Below are 22039 nucleotides of genomic sequence, written 5' to 3' on the forward strand. Positions count from 1 at the left end.
CTTATCTCTTTGACGCAGAATTTTGGTTTAAGATATTTTTCACGCTTTTTTTATTATTTTGTAATAACTAGATCAAAATAAGGGGAAAATATTATATTTAGCATTTTAATAATTCATGTTCATAAAATACAGCATGAAATACTGTTGTGTTTTTCTGCGCTAAAGATCTTCCAAACACGGCTTACTTCCACGCAATATTTTTTTCAAATTTGCTCTTATTTAGATTTAAGACAAACAGGTGATCATCATCGGAATTTCTTTAACCTCTTTAACCTACAAAATCAATTACTGATAAGTTTTTGAAAATGAATGGAAAAAAACTTTCCGGCTACTTTTTATGGATTTTATATTTTAGTACAAGGTTAATTCTGATAATCTGAAAGATTTTTAAGTAACTATTAAACTGTTTTCTTATAATTCAAAAATATCAACAACAAAAAAATTTTGTTTGTAGTTAAAGCGTCAGAAAAAATATTTAAAAGGACACCGTTGTTCCATTTGCGCCAAAAATTTTTATTTCTGCAAAAAAACAACTTTTTTATCAAAATTATCCTTAGTTTAATCTAAAATCCCTTAATTCAAAATTAATCCTTTAATTTGAATGCCATTCTTTAATTTAAATGTGAAAGTCTTGTTTTCCAACATTAAAAAAATTTATTATTATTCTTAATTAGTGTGTTTTAAAAAGAGAAACAGTAAAAAAAACTAAATTATTTGAGTAAAAATAAGTTATTTATTTAAATATGGAAAGGGAAAGAATGAGCACATTAGATTCACCTTAATAATTTTTCCTTCATTATCAAATGATTAAAATTACCTTTTAGAAAATTTCCTATTAAATCTGTGACAGTGAATAAATAACTACAATCCCTAGTAGCTGCCATTAGTTTACATGTAACTACTATTGCACAGACGTACTACGTTTGTCAGATTTAGCAAGAGAGACATTAAAGCAGCTTAAAATTCATAGATGATTCAATCTGAAATAATCATCAAATCAAACTCAAATATTTATCGGATTTGATTGTAAATTCATTCGTCTGATTTGCTTCACTTGTCTGGCGACTGTTAAGGAATTTTGATTTATTCATCAATGATAATGTGAAAGAGGCTCTTCATGATAGAAAATAAGCTTTCTACATTTATCACTTTTCTCCATTAGGTAAGAACACGGCGAACAGATGGCGCTGCTGTGCTTTCCTCGTTAATATGCGTTAATTAAACATTAAAGTATGGTTGCGTAGAGAAGTAGTGAATGGCTAAATCAAACTGACGGAGTTATCTTCAGAAATAGATGAAACAGGATTTCAAGATGCGATGGAATTTTCTGATTATGAAAAGTTGAATTTATGTTGACTTCTCGAATGAGAATATTTTTCTGGATTAAATTTCTAATGAGGTAAATTGAAGACAGTTTGAATTGAAATAATTGTATTTACCTCGTCGTAGGGAAAGTTGAGCATTTGTATGTTTTGATCCGTTTGCTTTGAAAGACTTTGACTGCTCATTAATATTGAGAGAAACATAATCTTAAACATGAGTGAATTACTAATTCTACGAGCAATTTGAAATGAATAAATGAAAAGTAAAATATGCGTGGTGAAACTTGAAGTGTGAATAAAATATTACAATATACTATATTTCAAATAATAGTTATGACAAATAACCATTTTAGTTGTAAAAGACTTACTATACAAGAAAGAAAAATATTCGGGTAAAATTACCGTATTGTATGGTAATGGTAATGACATTTCTAGTTAAAAAAACATAAGTCTGTCTAATAAAACCAAAATATACGGTGCTTAAACCATTTATTTGGTGATTTTTCCGTTCGGTAACGGTTTGCCGGAAGTTCTGGTCTTCAAAATTATGGTTCTTATTACCTCACGTTAGTTTTTATTACCATGTTCTAAGATACCTTGATAAAATTAACAAATTTTACTGTAATTACCTAATTTTATCACATATTACACATTGACCGTAATTTTTTTCGTAGATTAGTACGAAATTAATATTCGAATTTAAAGGCGAAAGTTTACTCTCTAAATTTATCTTTGAATTTTAATCTTTATGATCAATTGATTTTCGTGCATTAGTTTCTCGCATTTTCTTTTTTTTACTCTTAAAAATATTTGAGTATTTCCATAAAAATTGGTATCCAAATCTTGCGTATTCTTATAGCAAAATTTTAGAAAATATATTCTGGAATTTTCAAGGTGAAACTTCTTTGATTAATTATTTGGGCACGAATCGTTTGCGGGACCTTAAAGCATTTTATCTCCAAAACTCTATTTTTCCTTCCAATTTGTGTGAGATTATATTTTCTCTTGCACTACTCGAGAACGTTACGATGAGTTGAATATGCAAAGCGCAAAGTAAGAAGAACAAATTGAAAAATATTTGAGGACAGGCAACTGTTTCGATATTATTAACAGGCAAAATCATTGCTTTCAGTACATAGAATACTTTCTCGAATCTTAATTTTCTTGTAGAAACTCTTCACAAGACAGCCTGCAGCTAGTTTTAGAATTATGCATTTTAGATGAGAAACATAACTCACGGAAACACTATTCTTGCTTTCAATACCCGTTCATCTAATTAGGTGATCCAGACGAGAAGAGCACGAAAAAACATTTTTCATCATACAGGCAAAGATGGTGGAACAATGTGTTTCTCTACATCACAGCATGCGAAAAATTCTCGTAGAACCTTCTTGATTAAATATATTAACCAACCGCGAAAAACTCGCCAATCAGGGTGTCGTTCATTTCTCTGAATTCTCATACGTGATGTTTTCACGTGCAGTGATAATAGCCTTTAATCCATCAGACTCATTGAATTACAAACTCTTGTAGTTTATGTCTAAAACAATAGAACCACTAGACCAATTTCCGAGATGCCACTAGATTCTAGATACCACTATATTAATTTCATGAGCAGCATTTCACCGTTCAGGCGTGGGAAAAACCACGACTCAGATATAACTACCCAGTATCAGGGCACAGGATTACACAGATGACATTATAAACAACCTCGTTTAACTTTCACGACTTCCTACTCAACCATTTCATTCACTCACTCCATTTTGCCGAAGTTGAACATTGTAGCAAAGATAAAGCTATATTAGGTTTTTAAGGTAGCTATAAAGATTTATTTAGATTTTTAAGGTAGCTACATAGCCAAATGCTATATTAGATTTTTAAGGTAGGCTTAACACACTAATTAAGGGGGGACCCCACCCTGAGATGGTAAAATATTAACGTTTTTCTTGAATTTTTTTTTAAGTAATAGAGACAATGCAGAGACTCCTTGTTTTTTCTATGTTATTTAGCTACAATTTAAGTCTATTTTAAAAAATTTTTCTTTTACAAAATAATAAAAAATAAGTTGGTGGCAGCTCTGCATGTGGCTGGTCATCAAAAAGTAGCACCTCACTAGCCTCATTGATTAAGAAGTCTTGAAACATAAAAAAACAATTTTACTTAGATTTTCTGAAACATAAAGACATTATCTAAAAATTAGCATAGCGGTTTTTTGATATTCGCAAAACTACCAAAATGGCGGTAACTTAAAAAAAAAGTTAAGTTTTTCATTTAAAAAATATTCATTAAAATACTAATATAAAATCGAAATATGAAAATATCAAAAAAAATTTCATGCTACTTTCTAAAGAATATATTTTTACGTAATTTAAAATAAAGAACAACTTATTTCGTTATATAGATCATGAGAAAAACGTTAGGCCATGTCAAAAAACAGCGTTTTGAGAAAAGCAAGTTTAAAGTTTTGACTTATGGTAGGGGAAAATGTTTAATTTCATATATATAATGATCGATAAATGAAATGCCTACAATAAGTTTCTATATACAGTCAAGAGAATGGATGAGACGCAAAAAGAATGTCCCCCCTCCTAATCCTGGCCAAAAGGGGCTTTCTACCTGCTTAGCGACGACTCTCTATTTTCCGGTATAACTTCCAAACGAAGTTAGGCACCGAGAAATCGTTTTAGACAGACATTAGGAAGGGTACAAAGATTCGAAAAATGCAGTAAAAAAATTTTCGAATTTTTGAAATATTCAGGGTGGGTTCTCCCCTTAAATGCATACACAGCACGACTTTAAAGCGAATTTTATCTAGCATTAAATCACGATGACTATTAAGTATTGGATAAAGTTTACATGAAGAAAAAAAAGAAAAGCCCAATTCTATTTTATGCAATGTATTTGTCTCGATGACAGAGAAATACTTCATTTCTAATTTGAGAGTATTCACAACTTGGCGAAACTAAGTAACAAATAAAATAGTCCCTTCCTTCGTATAATTTCGGCAATAAAAGTCAACAAGTCAGATTATCTGTTTACTAAATCACTCAAAAATAACGTTAATATGATTAGAGTCTCATAAGAGAAAGATTTACGACAAAGCTTATCCAAATAATCGAAACAGAATAGATGAAAGGCACATAGAAAATTACCTAAGCGAATGATTGAGGGTTGTTCTGTATTGCCAAAGAAAAAAATATGAAAAGCAACGTAAAAATTTTGCAATGTGAAATTTTTCTTAAATAAAATTTATAAAATTTCTATTTTAGTCATCATTGTGCAATGATTATTTTAATATAATTGAAAATAGTAGAAAACTCATTTATAAAAGAAAGAAATTCAGAGCAAAATTTTGAGCTCTGGTCTGCACAAGATTTGGTTTCATACTGGGAAAGTACAATCTTGTGGCTTTGTACTTCATTTTCTAATACTAAATTTTATATTCTTCACTTAGTTTTTAACCCTTCACCCATAAGCTTCATTTGGTAAATATTTCATTGTAATTATAAAATTTTTATTATTTTATTAAGATATTCTACTGTGTTTTTAATTTGATAGAGGTTATAACAAATTTTAAACGTACAGTAAGTTTCTTTTTCAAAAATGTTACTGTACCTATGAAAAGTCCGATGAAACTAAAAAGCAACGGTATTTAAATATTTACCAAGTTATGAAAAACCATCCCACGTACTAAATGCAAACTACTACAGGCTCTCGTTAAAGAATATGTATGATTATTTTTATTTTTTTTTTTGGAATGAAAAAAACGTGAAAAAGTTTGGATCAATTGAAATAAAAAATGTGATCAAAATTCCCAAAATGAGTGAAAATTTGATTTGAACATTACAACGTCATTGCAAACTTTAGAGCAATTAATAAAGTGATGATATATAGAAAAAAAAATAATGAATTTTAGGTAAGATCTCATCTTTAAGCAACTTATTGCTGGAACATATTTTTCCCCTTTATCACCTGACCTATGAGGGGGAAAAAAGTTTCTTAAAACATTCCTTTACATTATTTATTTATAAAAGTAAATTAAACATAATTGAACCAAATAATCATTTTGAGAGGAAGGCAATAAATCGATCATGAACAATTTCCGACGCAGTGTGACCAAACACTGACCGTCGGTCATTGCTTTTATTCACAGAATCGCCATACAGTTTCTTTTGTCCCCAATGTCTTAAGATGAATGATGGCGTCTCCTATTTCTTCTCTCAACCGCTTTTCTTTCGAGGGTAGCAAAAGGACGCTAATCTCGTCAACAGAGCTTCTGCAGGAAAATATTGCTGACATTTGATTAAGGCGACAACCTCATTTTTCATACCCGGGTAAGCTTAGATCGTAGAAAAGCCTCTGAGAAAAAGATGATGTTACTCCCACCCAAGTGAATTTATTCTTTTTGAGGCAGTTTATGGTCTTGCTGTCCATTACCTCCTCTTATAATGTTGTGTATAACTCGGCATTAGCTGAAGAAATAATGGCGATGGTTCTATTAAATATGGATATAAGCATATATATTATTCTTTTAGATGCGTACGTTTAACATCGGGATAATAATTAATTAAATGAGTCGAAAAGTTCATCATGCCCTTAATGCACAAGTAACGTATTAATCTTCCTCGACCTTTGTTGGTCAGCCTATATTTATTCTTTCCCTTATTATGTTTTTGAGGTACTTTATTATTCACAGCAATTCTTTTACACACGTTATCTTGTCACTCCTTTAAGTTATTACTTCGATAATTTTACTTCAAATAGTAATAAACATCATTATGTAATCATGCAACATATCAATATGTGCTTATTTTATCATTATTACAATTTATTGAGTTTGGTATTATTGTTACATATATGCAAGTGAAAGTTCGCAATAACGGGGAGAAATTTATTTAATAATATTTTATTAAAAATATATTACGTCAGTTAATATTTATCAATTTGGTGCAATTTTTTTTTTTACTTACACTCTTACTTTAAATTTCTTAGTTTGAATATTTTTATCTGACAATTGACTCTACTTCTGGATTAATTGTCTCACTCATGCTTGTTGCATAGAATACTTATGAAAATTTTTAATGTTAATAAAATTCAATGCATTAAACGAAAAAATTACACACGCATAGGCTAAATTTATGTTTTAAACGAACAACGAATGAAAAGGTACAGAACCTTTTTTAAAAAACGAAAGAAAAAAATTATAATTAATCCTATTAAGAAATAGATTGGAAGTGATATTAAACAATAAAACGAGTTTTAAAGAGTCTGAAAAACAGAGGTATTGCTTTTATTCCTTCTATTGAAGATTAGTTCGCAGTCATCGTCGACGTCAACATCTCGGTATTTTGCGTTCTCTGCGCAAATGCTCTCAGCTAGGTTTTTGAAAATCAACGCTTTACGCTTGCGCAGAAGACTCAATGCACTTAAAAATGGCCGTTGACATTCACTGTACTGTGTACACATATTTACCCTTTTTCACGCAAAAACTCGCGTTATTTGCTCTTATTACATGCAATAATGTCTTCCGATCAAACCTATCCTATCCAGTAATGTGCTATGTTCTAATTTCTTGCACGTCGCTAACAAAAGAGATTTTTGATTAAATGACTCATGAAAATTATGTAAAATGGTTCTTTAATTACCCTTTATCAGGATTTTAAATAAAATTTTAATCTAAATTCATTTTAATTGCTAATTTACTATGACACTAGTATAATGTGTTCAATTACTTGTATTCTTTACAGTTACTTAAAACGATTACATGAATTGTTAATCTAATTTTTTCGAATACAATGTTTCTAAGCCTCGCTATTTAAGTTTTTGAAATCGATTTCCACTTATGTTGCTAATTTCTTTTTCTTCATCAGGTGAAGTTGGTAAGGAAATGTATATAGTGAATCGTGGTAGGTTGCAAGTTGTAACAGATAACGGCAAGACTGTCTTAGCAACTCTCAAAGCGGGTAGTTATTTTGGCGAGATAAGTATCCTGAACATGGGTACTGCTGGAAATAGAAGAACTGCTTCGGTCAAATCAGTGGGATACTCTGACCTCTTCTGCCTCTACAAGCAAGATATGTGGGATGTACTGAAAGATTATCCAGCGGCAAGAGTTCGACTCGAAGCCATCGCTGTAAAAAGGTTGGAGAAATACAAGAAAGACGAAGACATAAAGAAATATGATCCGAAAATAAGTTTTTGTAAGTATTTGTTCGCTCAATTGCATAGACTGACTAATAATTTTAGTTTAATTAAAAAAATTTATAGCATGTGGAAAAATGAAAACAAATACCAAAATAATCAAGTTTTCAGAAGAACAATACTTATCGAGATTTGACAAATTAAAGCCTTTTTTTTTACATAATATAACCTAACAAGGATACATTATTCTTCTTCTTTACTAAGTGTCCGAAAGATTGTATTGATGGTTTTAAAGAGAAAAATATTTTTGTAGTTTTTGTAGAAACATAGTTGTAAAGAAAAACCATCGATTACCTAATCATCGATTTGATTTTTTAAATTACTATTCTTATTAGATCTGAACAATAACCGTTTAGTCAAAATTAAATCTATCATTTTTTGCGCCGTACACATCTGCATTTTGAAATTAATGCGTTCTTACCTATGACGTATAATCTCGAATGCTATTGCTTAACAATAATAGAAAATAGAAAAGCTTCTTAATATAGAAATGATGTCTCTATACAAATATTAAAAACCAAACTCCCGACTGTTATAAATTTAAAAATGAACTTTGATGACGAAACTCTGAATAAATTTTAGTTCAGCAAAATTAGACTTTTTCTTCCAAAAAAAAAAATACCCTAAAATTTTTCAAAGAAATCTTGGTTATTTTATTATAAATTATACTTAACTCCCCTGTTCTCTTATATACGCTTCCGCTTTTTTTTTAAAAAAAGTAGCGGCGATTTGTTGGGTAGAACTGAATTTCTTCTTCAAAGGCAAGTGAGGCATACTTTCCGATATGTTCTTTCCCACTAAATTAAATTAGACCAATCTTCAACGCAATATTTTAGGAGTTTAATTTGTTTCATATAAAAAAGGACAAATTTGTACTTGTGCCTTTTCCCACATTTGATATTGCTATATGAACGAACAAGGGAAGCATTATTTCCTAGGCAATTCTTCACGTTGAATCGAATAAAACTTTCGAGTCAATTGAACAAATAGATCAAAAATTTCAAGAGTTTTTATGTATAAAAAATACATTTTACACGTACTTATGTATACACTTCACATTGCAATACAAGAACTATTTGGCTGAATAAAGTATATTTACCAATGTAATCTGTCATGCTAAATTGAATGAGACTAACCCCAATATTTCAAAACCCTTATAACTTCAAAACTATTTATCATTTTATCTCATTCAACTCAGCATAAAAAAGTTATTTGGAAAATGTACGTCACATATTCAGATGGACCCCATAAAGCAAAATAAAACATAAAAGTATTCAGAGAACAATATCTCACTTGTTTAGTTGGAAATATCAAATCCTTAAATAAGCATAAATACAAATATGTACTTTCTGTACATAAAATGTTTATAACTTCTACAGTTCGATCGTCTGGAAATTGGTCTCATTCAACACAGCATAAGAAAGTTATTCGAAAAATGTACCTCACATGTTCAGATAATCCCCAGAAAACAAAATAAACATAAAAGTATTCAGAGAACAGTATCTCACTTGTTTAGTTAGAAATATCAAATCCTTAAATAAGCATAAATACAAATTTGTACTTTTTGTACATAAAATGTTTATAACTTCTACACTATTAGTTCGATCGTCTGGAAATCGGTCTCATTCAGCACAGCATAAAAAAGTTATTCGGAAAATGTACCTCACATGTTCAGATAATCCCCAGAAAGCAAAATAAACATAAAAGTATTCAGAGAACAGTATCTCACTTGTTTAGTTAGAAATATCAAATCCTTAACTAAGCATAAATACAAATATGTACTTTTTGTACATAAAATGTTTATAACTTCTGTACTATTAGTTCGATCGTCTGGAAATTGGTCTCATTCAATTTGTCAAATCAGAGTAAAAAATACATCCAAAACAATACCTCACTTACCTGTTTCGAAAAATATTTAATTCTTCCCCTCAAATCCCCCATTTCCCTCAAAAAAGGGGAAGCTACTAGAGGAGAATATGGGAATTTTGAGATATCATTTATAATAACAATTTATAACAAGGTTTTTTCTTTTTGTCAAAAAAAATCTTGGGTATGAATTTTTCCAAAAAACACCTTTTTTGCTATAATTACTGAGTTTTTCTTTAATGTACTTTTTACAAAGTAGCTACGTTTTTTTTAAAAAAAAATATTTTAAATTATAATAAATAAGATATGACATTATTGGCATGGACCACGATTTTTAATGAGCTATATTTATAAATTCATTCATGCATTGTGTAGTATGCTTAATTGTTATGTACATAACTTCAGTCTAATTTATTTTGAAGTTAATGCCGATGAAGTTAAACTCGCTTAAAATACTTCAACCAAATTACTTTCCCGATATATTGAAATGGAAGACAAATGCTTCGAAATATGAGCGTGAAAAATATTCCACTGGGTTCATTAGAAATGCTATTTTCTAGGGAAAATGAGCGTACATTTATTCTTGTGACACAGAAAGAATTTGTCAAAATAATGCATGTAATTGCTCTTTTAAAATCTTTACATGGTTAGTTTACGTATAAATTTTAATAATATTCCATTACGATTATGGCAATAAATGCTCATGTCAAAAACTCATTAAGGTATTAAGTTTGATTCTTAATGTGATTTCAATGCTAAATTGGTAAATAAATCTTTAAATAAAAAAAAAATTTCATAACGACAAATGTCTGTGCACTTTATAACAATAAAGCAGAAGGTTTCATTAATACACTATTCTGTATATTTTGTTAGAGCTGTTTTCAAAATAATTTTTACGTACTTCATGAGATCACAGTTATTAAGAACATTTAAAGTAATTTAGTTAAAAATACCCTTTAAATACTTACATTAAATTTACCAAACTGCAATAAGCATTCCATTCCATTAGTTAATTTAGGCATAAATACTGATCTTTTCATTAACTGATCCATATATTCTTTTTAATATTTATTTTATTCAATTGAATTATTTTCGCAGAAGCATTCGTAGTTGACCATTCATTACTATTTAAGTTCCATAAGCTTCTTATTTCCTTTTAATGAATTCTATTCTGCGCGTCGGTTTAAGCTAAAAATCAGACGAAATATATATTATCTCTTTAAAATAAATACAAACGATATTTTAAAAAATAAGTTAAACGCAGACGAAAATAAAATCGTTTTGATAAAAAAGAACCTTAAAAAAGTAAACGAGAGAAATATTTATAAGTTAAAGTATATGAATTTATTTGAGGAATAGTTTTAATAATTTTAATATAAGTTATGTTTTCTTAGTGGAGTAATCATTTAAATTTTCTTCCATTCAATTAATTTTTAAGACTCATCGGTAACAACGTGTCCTGTGATGTCACGAACAAATATTATTAAATAACAATCTTTTTTTTTAATTACAAACATGAACTTACATATTCACTTAAATGAACTTACAATTATTACTTACATAGTCAAGGATGATCCACTTTGACGTCTCACAAAACTTAAAGCTTCTTCTAGGCATATGAACCTCTGCGCCCTCTAACAACACTTAAAAGAAACCATTAGTTGATACAGTAGATATATATTGTTGACAGTATGTGTTTATACTTTAGTGTCTCTGTCCTATTTTTGTTTATTACTGAATGATTACATCAAGAACGATGATTTTATTTGCAACATGAAGTAATCAAAGCTAACTAGTAGTTATGCCATTTGCCGTAGGGTGATGCCAAAAACGTAGTTACTAGAGTGTTGTAATTTTGGCGTAATTACAACAATAGTGTTGTACAACAATACAACAATAGTGTTGTAAAAACATTACAACAATAGTGTTGTAAAATAGACCTCAATGTTCAAAAAAAGATTTTAATTGGTGTCAAAGAAATCCAAGGATAGAAATCTCCTTTGTGAAAATAAGGAATAGTACTAATAGTACAACTGTGAACCAAAATATAAATGTTCGAAAAGCTACTGATTTTTTTTTTAAAAGAGAGAAAGAGCACATATTCAGTTTGGTGAAACGCATTTTCAAAAGAACAGAAAATATATCTCTAATTAATTTTAATTAATTTTAACTAATATTTAGACAAACGCACGTTTGAATGCGATTCTTAATTCCAGTAACTAATCTTTTTTTTCTTTTTTTTTTTTTAAAAAAAAAAAATAAGGTGTTTTAAACTCTTTCCTGGCTAGAAAAATCTTTCCCATTATTTTCTTATAACTTAAACTGATTTGAGCAACGACTCTATGAAGTGTACAAATTCGTATTATCACGTGTTTTTTTTCACATAAAACTAAAATATTATCAATTTTAGGTATAGTGGTATTTCAAAAAATAGGAACATCTTTCGTCAATCACACTAAAACATTTGATACGTCAAAGCTGTTAAAACATTTTAAATGCTTTGGATGTAAACCTTTCTGAAATCTTTCATAGTAAACCATTCATTTTTTAAGTCTTAATTCCGAATGTTCCTTATTTCTGACATTGGAGATTTTGTAGGAAATTTTCATTAGAAAGGCGTTATACACATTAAATCATTTATAAATTTTCTGTGCGCTGACGTGACCTATCACTAAAACATTTTCATAACCTGGTCAGAGATTAGGCCTATAGAACTATTCATTTGAATAACATGCGATTCATCGTAATAAAGTCAATGTATTATCCTACCTCATTGTATTCCCGATGCCTGATGAGAGGAGGCTCGCTCTTCTTGAAACAATGAATGTATTTTTCTGTGTATGCTTTATTCATTGCTCGTTTAAAAAGCAAAATTAAATAAAATATGATTTATTGGCTAAAAAAGATTTGTGGCAGCGTCCCATAATGAAACTCACCTTTGGTGATCACTTTAATTAACAAAGCTAATACACTAGTCTACTTACCATAATATCAGTTATTATGGTTTATTTATAAATATATGCAAATGTACAGCTAGTGACTACTCCCTGAAAAGAAACACAATCTTCATTGCCTCATAGCAAAGTTTATATTTCTTCTCGTCATTCACCAAATGCTAGTGACATTTGTCAGTTTATCTAACACCTTATACCTTTTGTATATTTCCGCTAACCAGCACTTCCTGCCGGAATTATCGGAACTTATTTGTAAAATTATTCGTAATCGTTAATGTTATTAGCAAACAGCATTTGTAGAATTTCAAAACTTCTTGATTCATAACTTGAAGATTGTTTGTGTGTGGATCAATTTAGACATTCGAAATCTTAAAATATAGTCAGAATAAATTTAATAAAAATCTATTATTAGCTTGACAATCACATTTCTATGGCATTTTATTCCATATGGTTAACGAAAATATGCGATTAAACAAAAATCTGAGTTTTTGATTATATTTACATATTAGTTTCTTAGTTAATTTCTTCTCCATAAATACACTCTATAGCAAAAAAATCGACGCACCAAGAAGCAATCATCCGATTGCTTTGAAATTTCGTATGCATGAATGTTTTAAACAGATCAGGCTGGAATGATGCCGACTGGGGACGTATAGTCTTTAGCGACGAATCCCGCTTTTCATTCTATATATAAAGTTCTTGGTGTCCGTTACTATAAGGCTAACACATTGATGATTAAATATGCACTAAAATTGGATCAAATTATGAAACGTTAGAAATGCTCAACACTTTCACTAAATTATTTTTTGAATTACAAAGCAACAAGAAACGAAAAAAGCCAAATCGGCCTGATCCCTCTCTCCAGTGGTAAATGAATGGTAATCAGTTCATCTGACAGATAATATTTTTTAAACTAACTGCTATGATGGTCCTTCATAAAGAGTAAAAAATACGAATCTAAAAGTGATCTGTTCTTGTTATTATCTTATAATGAAGTAATAATTATTCAAATTTCGTTTAGTGACAACTCGTCTATCTGTTCCGGCTGCATCTGTCATGGCTCGCAGCAGAAGTACGCCTGGTCTCGTTGAATCTCGTGGTAAAGTGCCTCTAGAAGAAATGCCTATTCCGGACGATGACAACCAGCCTGTCAGCAGTTCTATGGGAGATCCAGACAGCTCAGGAAGTACTAGCAAACCCCCTGTACGTTGTCATTTTCATCCCTCAAGTTTCCTGACACCCCCAGTTGCTTATGCCGTTCAAGGAGCTTCCAGCACCCATTCCTGTGCATCGGACTCAACACACGCTGATATGCTTCGGCCAACGTCTAGAACGAACATTCACCTGATACCGTCCTCCCCAAATCGAACTAGATCCCCCATGCCGCCTATGGGCGAATACGCTTACCACTTGGACCAGCACAGCTGGTTTGCACCACCACCTCCACCATTCCCCCTGACTTACAGCTCTCATTATCCAGCTAGAGAAGCGCTGATGGCAGAAGTAAGCCGACTTCGGGAAAAGTTGGTGAACCTTGAAGATGACAACACTAAAATGAGGATGCAGCTCAGCCAGCAACAGTGGGACTTTGAGAACCGACTAACGGGATTAGAGTTGCAGTTGTGCTCTACAACAGGTGGTACGACACCGACTAGTATGCCTAGTTTAGATAAAGAAGAAAATGAAGAGTCGGTGATTTAGTTTTTTTAAATTAAATCATTGATAACGTGTACATTGTTCGAAAAAGTGGAATTACTAGATTTGACTTAAATGTTTCCTATGAAATAATATTTTTGCATTTCAATTCTTTGGCTTCATTTTCAGAATTGGTATTTTCATTTATTGTTTTATATTTGCTTTTGAAATTATGAAATAATTACAAAAATTATTTTAAAATTGGTATACAAAATTTGTGATTAAGTTTTATTTGTTTAGGAAATAATGAGGGGCGTAGTTATCCTATTAATTTGAACTATTATCCTTATTTTTGTAAGAAATATTTTTAATCATGAGTATAAACTATAACAACAGTTTCATAATATCGATTATAGAAAAAATAATATGTATCATAACCCTACAAATCATACTATGTAATATTTAAAAAAAATCTACTATGATCACTTTCCCTATACCTATAACACTGATGAAAGGTAAAAAAAAATTACTACCAGTACTTAAAATTTTTTAAAACTTTTTGACTTTAAAAATATTTTCCTCTTTTTAAATTTAAAGACTGCTGAAAGATTAAAAGATATTATAAAAAAAACTTGTATTTTAGTATTAATAAACACTCATTATTTACAAATTGTAGTTTGGCAATGATGTCTTTAACTGAAAATTTTTATTTATTATTGAATAACCATAATCATCACAACTAATGATGATAACTATTATCATCATTAGTTAATCTCAGAAATATACTGAATTTGTAATAAATCATCAGCTAAAATTTAAATTTCGAAATTCTCTCCCTTTTAATAATTCTTTTCAAAGCATCAATGGAGTCTAATTATTAAATCACAAAGAGCAAAAATTCTTCTTAAAACAAATTGTAGCGTTCTTTGCTAATTTCTTGCGTATATTGACATTCTCTAATTTCATCTTTAAACGTAAGATATGTTACCGGCAAAGTTGAAAATCTGTATTGTATGCATCACTGAGGAACTGCAAACAATACAACTCTGTGAGCGACCGACAAAGTATGAAATTATTAAAAATTTCCCATGTTTCCTAGGCATTGTATTTCTTGGCAATTTTTTACAACAAGTTATGTTCATATTTTTATTTTATTTAATAAGAAGTGCATAATGTCTTAGTAATCGTCAAGTATTATTAATAACAACCAAATTAGTTGAAACAATAACCCCCAGGAATTTGTGGGCCATAGCCCAGTATTTGCCCACCTGCCCAATCTTTCCTATGCCGCTTTCTTTTCTCCTTCTTTTTTTTTCTTTTCTTAGTTTAATTGTAACTGCCTTGTGATACTTACGGTGATATTTTTCCTCATGCAATATCATTAATAATAAACAAATAACCTATAAAGTAAAACTTACCTCTCATAGAGAAATTAATATATCAAATAACGAATATTATAACTTATTTCCGTACTCACATTTCCTTACGTCACATTTTCTTTTAAACAGTTTGTTTTGATCCTCATCTCAGAAAAAAAGGAAAAGTTTTAGTTTTTCAGTTTTAAAAAAAGAAAGTAAAGAAAAATGATAAGCTTTTTCTTTTTCTGATACCCATTTGCCAAAGCATACCATCATACTTTACCTATGAAGCATATGCCATTGTATACAATATCCGTGTCATTGTATCATTGTATACAAATTATATCGGTCTGTAAGCTTTTTATTCTGAACGCAGCTCGAAATATGCATGATTAAAAAATGGACACAGCTTGATATGAGTGTTTCAGGAAATGGACACAACTCAATATGAACGTTTAGGAAAAGGGACACAGCTCAAAATACGTATTTAAGGAGATGGGAACACCTCAAAATGTACATTTAAGGAAATGAACACAAAAAAAATAGCCTCTTCGATGTTAAAACTTAAATTTAACAACGAAACCACGAATGAATTTTGAACTTATTTTTCCTTACTTTAATAGAGCAATCATTACTCAGCAAAATCTCGGACGTCCCTATCTTAGTGATTGTTATATTACAAATTTAATTTTTCAAGCATTTTTTTTTATTCAGAAAACTAAACGATTTTAAAGTATTTTAAAAAATAAAATCTTACAACATTAATTTAATGCCACTGTTATTAATGACTTGGTAAAAGAACTGTTGGCTTTTAACATTTTTTTTAAAAAAGACTGATTTAAAAAAGCGTATGGATGACATTAGATTGCAAATCTATTTGAATTCATCAGTTTTTCTTTCAAAAAAGGACATTTATAGAAGAAATGTAATCAAATGCCATCTCCATTTTCTTAAACGCATCATGAGCTGCTTCCGCTTTCTTAAACAGAATTTTCAAGCTGTGTCTATTTTTAAATACGCATTTCGAGGTGTATCCATAATAAAAGGCTCAGAACGATATAATAATTCTCACATTCTTACTTAGTTAACTGCCAGGGATTATTTATAAAGACGGTATTTCATACATTGCCTGTAATATAGATTGTATACATAAAAGAAATCAGACCTATTCATAATTTTCGACAAATAACTTGACTTGGAAAAAAAAACTGGACAAGAGCAAATTTTCCAACCTTTGACGCAGAATTTTTATTAAAATTATTTTTCATACTTTTCATCTCATTATTTTATAATAGTTTAAATAATTTTAAATTAGTTAATAATTCTAAATTAGTTAAAATAAGTGAAAAATGCTATATTTAGCATTTTTAAATAATTATTTGTTAAGAAATACAGCAGGAAACAACGGTGTCTTTTTAAGCGTTGAAGGCAATATCTTCCTAACACGGCTTTGTTCCAAACTATAATTTTTCAAATTTGTACTTATTTGCAGTTATTTAGATCTCAGGAAAACTGCTATTCATCATTGAAGTTTCATTAATTTATAAAATTAATTATAGATAAAATTTTGAACATGAATGAAAAAAATAAAAAAATTAATTAAAAAATTTTTAAGCTCCTTTTTTTTGGATTTTATATTTTTGTACAAAAATTATTACGATATTCTTACAGATTAATTTCAATAATTATTACACTGTTTTTTATAAATTATGAAATAGCAGAACATATTTTCGTTTATAATTACAGTGTCAGAAAAAATATATAGAAAAGGAACACCATTTTTCCATCTGCGTCAAAGGGCTAATCTTCAAATCGAATTCATCCAGAAAGTGTAATTCAAATTTCATTCAGTAAAACCTCATTCAGAATATGTCTTATTGTCATTTAATAGGAAATTAAATATATTATTAATACTGAGCTGGTGGTTTAATCAACTCTGAACAAATAAACTCAATTATCACAAACACAAACATTTATATACTTAAAGGGATTTGAAACTCTCTATTATGTTATTCCAGCGCATTTTGTGAACATAGATGTTGAATAAAACTCTCTGTAGCGAACTTATAGGGTTGCCAATAAACTAACTCGAGACAGTAATACTAAGTTGAATGAATTTTCAGGTATTTCCATTTTAGAACATATTTCCAAAACAATATCATTTTGTTCAAGCATGAAACAAAATCCTGAGTCCTTTCCATAGATTACTGACTGACATTCGCAAAGCAAATTAATAATTATCATGTAAACTCATTTAAACATAGGACAGAAAAAAATTTCCTATATTTCATTTAGGTAAATCCACTAGAATAATTCAATTTCCAAAATACTTTTTTAAAAAAGTGGTAAATAACTGACATTAAGGCAACCTCAATTAAAGTTAGTCTGTATTGATTCTCATTAAGAGTTGTTTCTAAAATTAATATGAACTTTAAATCAAGTTACTTTCTTGCAAAACGACTTACGAGGAATCTATATATGGCATTTCCGTTTCGAAATATTGCTGGAATAAAGAATGGCAGGAATTGCAACTCATTCGTAACTCATTATAGACCCGGATGCTGACTTATTTTCTTAAATTTCATTAATATCTTTAAAAAAAATTGAAAGTTACGCATGAAAATTATGTTACATAACACTGTAGAATAAAACTCCACGGTATGTTTAACATATCAGACTGACAACTTTCAATAAAAATGGTCATTTACTCTGTAATACAAGTCATTAAACAAAATTTTTGAAGGGACCTATTAGGTTTTTTTTAATAAAATAATTTATAATTTCAAATTTAAATCTATACATAATTAAAATTGATTGCTTATTCTTTAAAATAATACATAGTAGGTATTTTGGTGGCGTAAAAAATTCGATCTTAGGTCGATATTTTTCGAGGAATTGCCCTCATGGTACTTTTTCTGGAAATTTATTAACATTGAAGTTTAAAACAGTTTTAAAAGCTTAAAATACTTACATAAGCAAACTATATTAGATTACAGAAATGGTTAGAAATATTTACGAAAAACTTAAAATGCTCAATTTTAGTGAAGTCAAAATATATGCTTAGTTTACATTTTTTCAAAGACATTTCCGAAGCTATTTGGATAAAATGATTAGATAAATATTAAACTCCTTTTTTTCTAATTACTTAACACAATTGTGCTAATTATTTAAATTCAAAATGTAGTTTATGTTTCTTTATTGCATTTTAATGAATATTTACTGTTTTTTAAATTTACAGAAAATTTATGTTATATTTCTATTTTTTTTTTAACAAAAATGCACAATGGAACATGCCTGGTGCTATACACTTTGTAATAACTGCACCAATTTGTACAAAATGTCAAAAATATAAATAGTAGATAATATCTAAGAAAACGCAACATTATTTCATTGAAATTTAGTCACAGTTGAATTCGATAGCTGCTTTGGAGTTACTTTAAATTAGATATGATTTGGTATAACAGCACAGTTCATTTAGATTTCTAAAACATATTCTTAGTACATAGTGATTTTGTTTTAAATTTATCTTTAAAACTCGTCTTAGTAATATTTTTACAGTAACTATGATAATGGATCAATTACCATTTAATCTACACTCTATGTGATGATACGACCTTAAAGTTAAGGGAATGGATAGTTAAGCTGAAAATAAAGTTTCACAAACAGTGCCTTTGCAGGTGAAAGTCATTAAGACTTCATATTTAGCAGTTGTGACTCTTACTGTGCTTGCAGTCCATTTGGCATAGTACGTTGACCACGTTGTGACAAAATGGTAATGACCTTATAGGAGTTATGGTTAACAATTTAAAATTAAAGTACGTTTTAAATTACTAAGATGGATCGAATATAAACGAGACTCAATTATCAAAATTCTCGAAAATAAACGAGTAGACCTGCTGAGAAAAGCTGCCACTTTCTAAACCTAGGCAATTAAGGAAGAAGCAAAACTATCGCAATTCTCTGTTATTAATTTGAACCTTTAAAAAAATTGGAAGAGGAGCACTAAATGACGACACCATAATCCAAACTGATAATTATTATTTTTGTGGCAAAATCCTTCAGAGATATAAAATTGGTCTCTTCTTCCACATTGACTCGGCAGCCTTTTGAGGGCTTAGGCCTTATCTGATTGGTAACTGAAATGCTTCAAAATTATCATCGATGCACTAAGCCACTTATAGTTTGAACCCGTTTTTAATTTGGATCCAAATTGGTTTGAAATTGAAGACTCTGGATTTTAAAAAGGATGGTATCAATTTGCAGATGTGTCCAACAAATTTAATGCTGTTTACTTAGATGTAGTTGATAATGTTTGCCCCTCCAAACAAATAATAGCTTTAGAACAGAGAAAGCTGTCTTCAATATTTTATATCTGCTTGTAAGGTATACAATTTTCTAAATTTCTTGAAAAATTCGAACATTTTGAAGCCATGATCGTCCTTTATTAGCTTACAGACCGCTATATTTCAGAGAATATCAGAAGAACTTACAGCAACAAAATTAGGACTACTTACCGCTGCAAAAGTTGGAACACTTGCAGCAGCAAAATTAGAAGCACTTACAGCTATAAAAGCACAAGTGCGTCCTTTTGTTGCTGCTAATGCTCCTAATTTTGCTTCTGTAAGTGTTTCTAATTTTCCTTCTGTAATGGCTCCTAATTTTACTGCTGAAAAAGCTTCTAACATTCGCTTATTTTTAAAAATTTTCACAAAACTGCAAATGATGGACAAAAGTAAGATCTTTTATCAGATATTGTCTCTGACTGAGCTAATATTTTGAAAACTCCTTCAACATTTACTTAACTTCCTCGACATAAACTTTTGATTTCGACACAAAAATTTTCGATCTGTTTCATTGCTTCGTGGTGTTTCTTCTTCTATTACCCCGTATATACTGTAGAAGCAAAAGATAATTTGAATCTCTTATACTTTTACTAGGTCCTGCTCCTTCCAGAAAATGTTATGAATATTAGTCTCATTTATATTTGATCTTATCTCCAAAAATGCGAATTTGCTAAAAAAAATATTCAAAAAGATAAAATTATATCAACAAGAATAATTCGAAAAGTCTCTTAAAATAATAACTGAAAATAAATAAATTTCTGCTGGAAAATGACTATGTTTCCAAATATTTATGCTACTTCAGTTTGTTATTGTCTCAGAAAGTCATGTAATATCATAAAAAAGAAATATTTTATGATAAATGTATATGAAATTCATATTGCTATGTACTCTATTAAAACATATTATCGTTAAATTTGCTAAAGCTAGCAAAATCAAAATAATATTCATTTAAAATTTCTATACCTTATGTATATATTTAAGCATTATATATATCTAAATCTGTGAATATTTTAAATGGTGATAACTTAGTGAAATGTATTGTAAGTCTGTCTTACATGAACATATTAGAGCATTTCTGTTATGATCCATTTTTTAAAAAAAAAATTACATCTTAGAATAGCCTTCATAGCTGTTTTATAAACTCTTTCAAGGGCAATTAGACTTGAGTATAGAATGTAATTTCTTATCCTCATTGGTGCTTTTTCATGAAACTTAATTGCTGTATTCTTACAGGGTACTGAAAGTATCTGATATCAAGTTAAGTGATAACAAATACTTGTTTTAAAAGACGGCTGGCCAAAGCTCTAATAGGATGGAAAGTTTCTTTTTTTCCAGAATATAATTTCATTATAATTAAAATAGTTAACAACTCTTTATTCTCCTTTCTAAGTTTTTTAATTACTGCTAATTTAACGAAGTATTAAAATTGTGTTCACATTTAATAGTATAACGCCTTTTTTAAAAAAAATTTCAAGTGTTTTGAGATTTAAAAACGCATGTTTAAAAATCAAGACATTATATAAGTATAAAATCATACTGCCAAGTGAGAGTGGATTTAATTGTTGTCTCTTACATATTCGTATTTTAAGACTTCAGATTTGGACAAAATGGGTATCGTGGTGAGTTTGTAATTAAAATGTTCAGTGCAACATGTTCTAACTTTTTAAGCAAAAAAATATGATAATTGGCTTAAAGGTGATGGATAATAAAAACAAATTGACAATTTTGATAATATCAAACTGTACACTTATTTTCTGTAATTAATTTTCATTGTGTCAGCAATTGAAACTATCTACCGCGATCCAATAAATTTTATTTGTAAGAGTTTCTAAGCCAAATCGAAGCGAATTTTAATTGTTATAAAGAATATACGGAACTAAAATAATAAATCATACATTTCAAAGCAAAAACATAATTTTAAGAAAAATAATAATAGTTTAGTTTAATGACATGCGCGCGTGAAGAACTGGAAGACAATATATCCAAGTGAGTAATTTACGTTAAAAAATGAAAATTATTCTTCAAATTTATCTGACACGTTTAATTTGTAATTAAAATGGACTTTTGCTAGCTAACCATTTTAACTTAACCTTTTAAAACCAAATGGAAAAACTTTTAGCTGTTATTTTTTCTTCTTTTCTTAATATTGATAGACTCAGGAAATGAGACTTAGCTGATGTAAGTCTTAAATGTGAGTACTCAAATAAATAAAGCAGAACGCTGGAAATTGGTAATTGTTCACAAACCACCCCTTTAAAATTTTCAAACTGCAGAAAAGAACCCAAACGAATTCAATGTTCCCGTTGTCAAGCTATTAGCGAACCCCATACAGGTAGACGCTTTAGAGTTTGAGAAGATAT

General features: G+C 29.3%; 1 protein-coding gene across 1 annotated transcript in view; it reads left to right on the forward strand.

Moving 5' to 3' along the window:
* Positions 1–16119, forward strand: part of LOC107439870 (cyclic nucleotide-gated channel alpha-3-like) — a 294151-nt gene extending 278032 nt beyond the window's left edge. The window contains exons 3-4 of the mRNA XM_071177792.1: positions 7193–7522; positions 13365–16119. Coding sequence (XP_071033893.1) covers positions 7193–7522; positions 13365–14044 — 1010 coding nt within the window. The 3' untranslated portion in view covers positions 14045–16119. The remainder of the gene's footprint in view (positions 1–7192; positions 7523–13364) is intronic.
* The last annotated feature ends 5920 nt before the right edge of the window (positions 16120–22039 follow it).

This window comes from Parasteatoda tepidariorum, chromosome 2 (assembly GCF_043381705.1).
Source record: "Parasteatoda tepidariorum isolate YZ-2023 chromosome 2, CAS_Ptep_4.0, whole genome shotgun sequence".
NCBI lineage: Eukaryota > Metazoa > Arthropoda > Arachnida > Araneae > Theridiidae > Parasteatoda > Parasteatoda tepidariorum.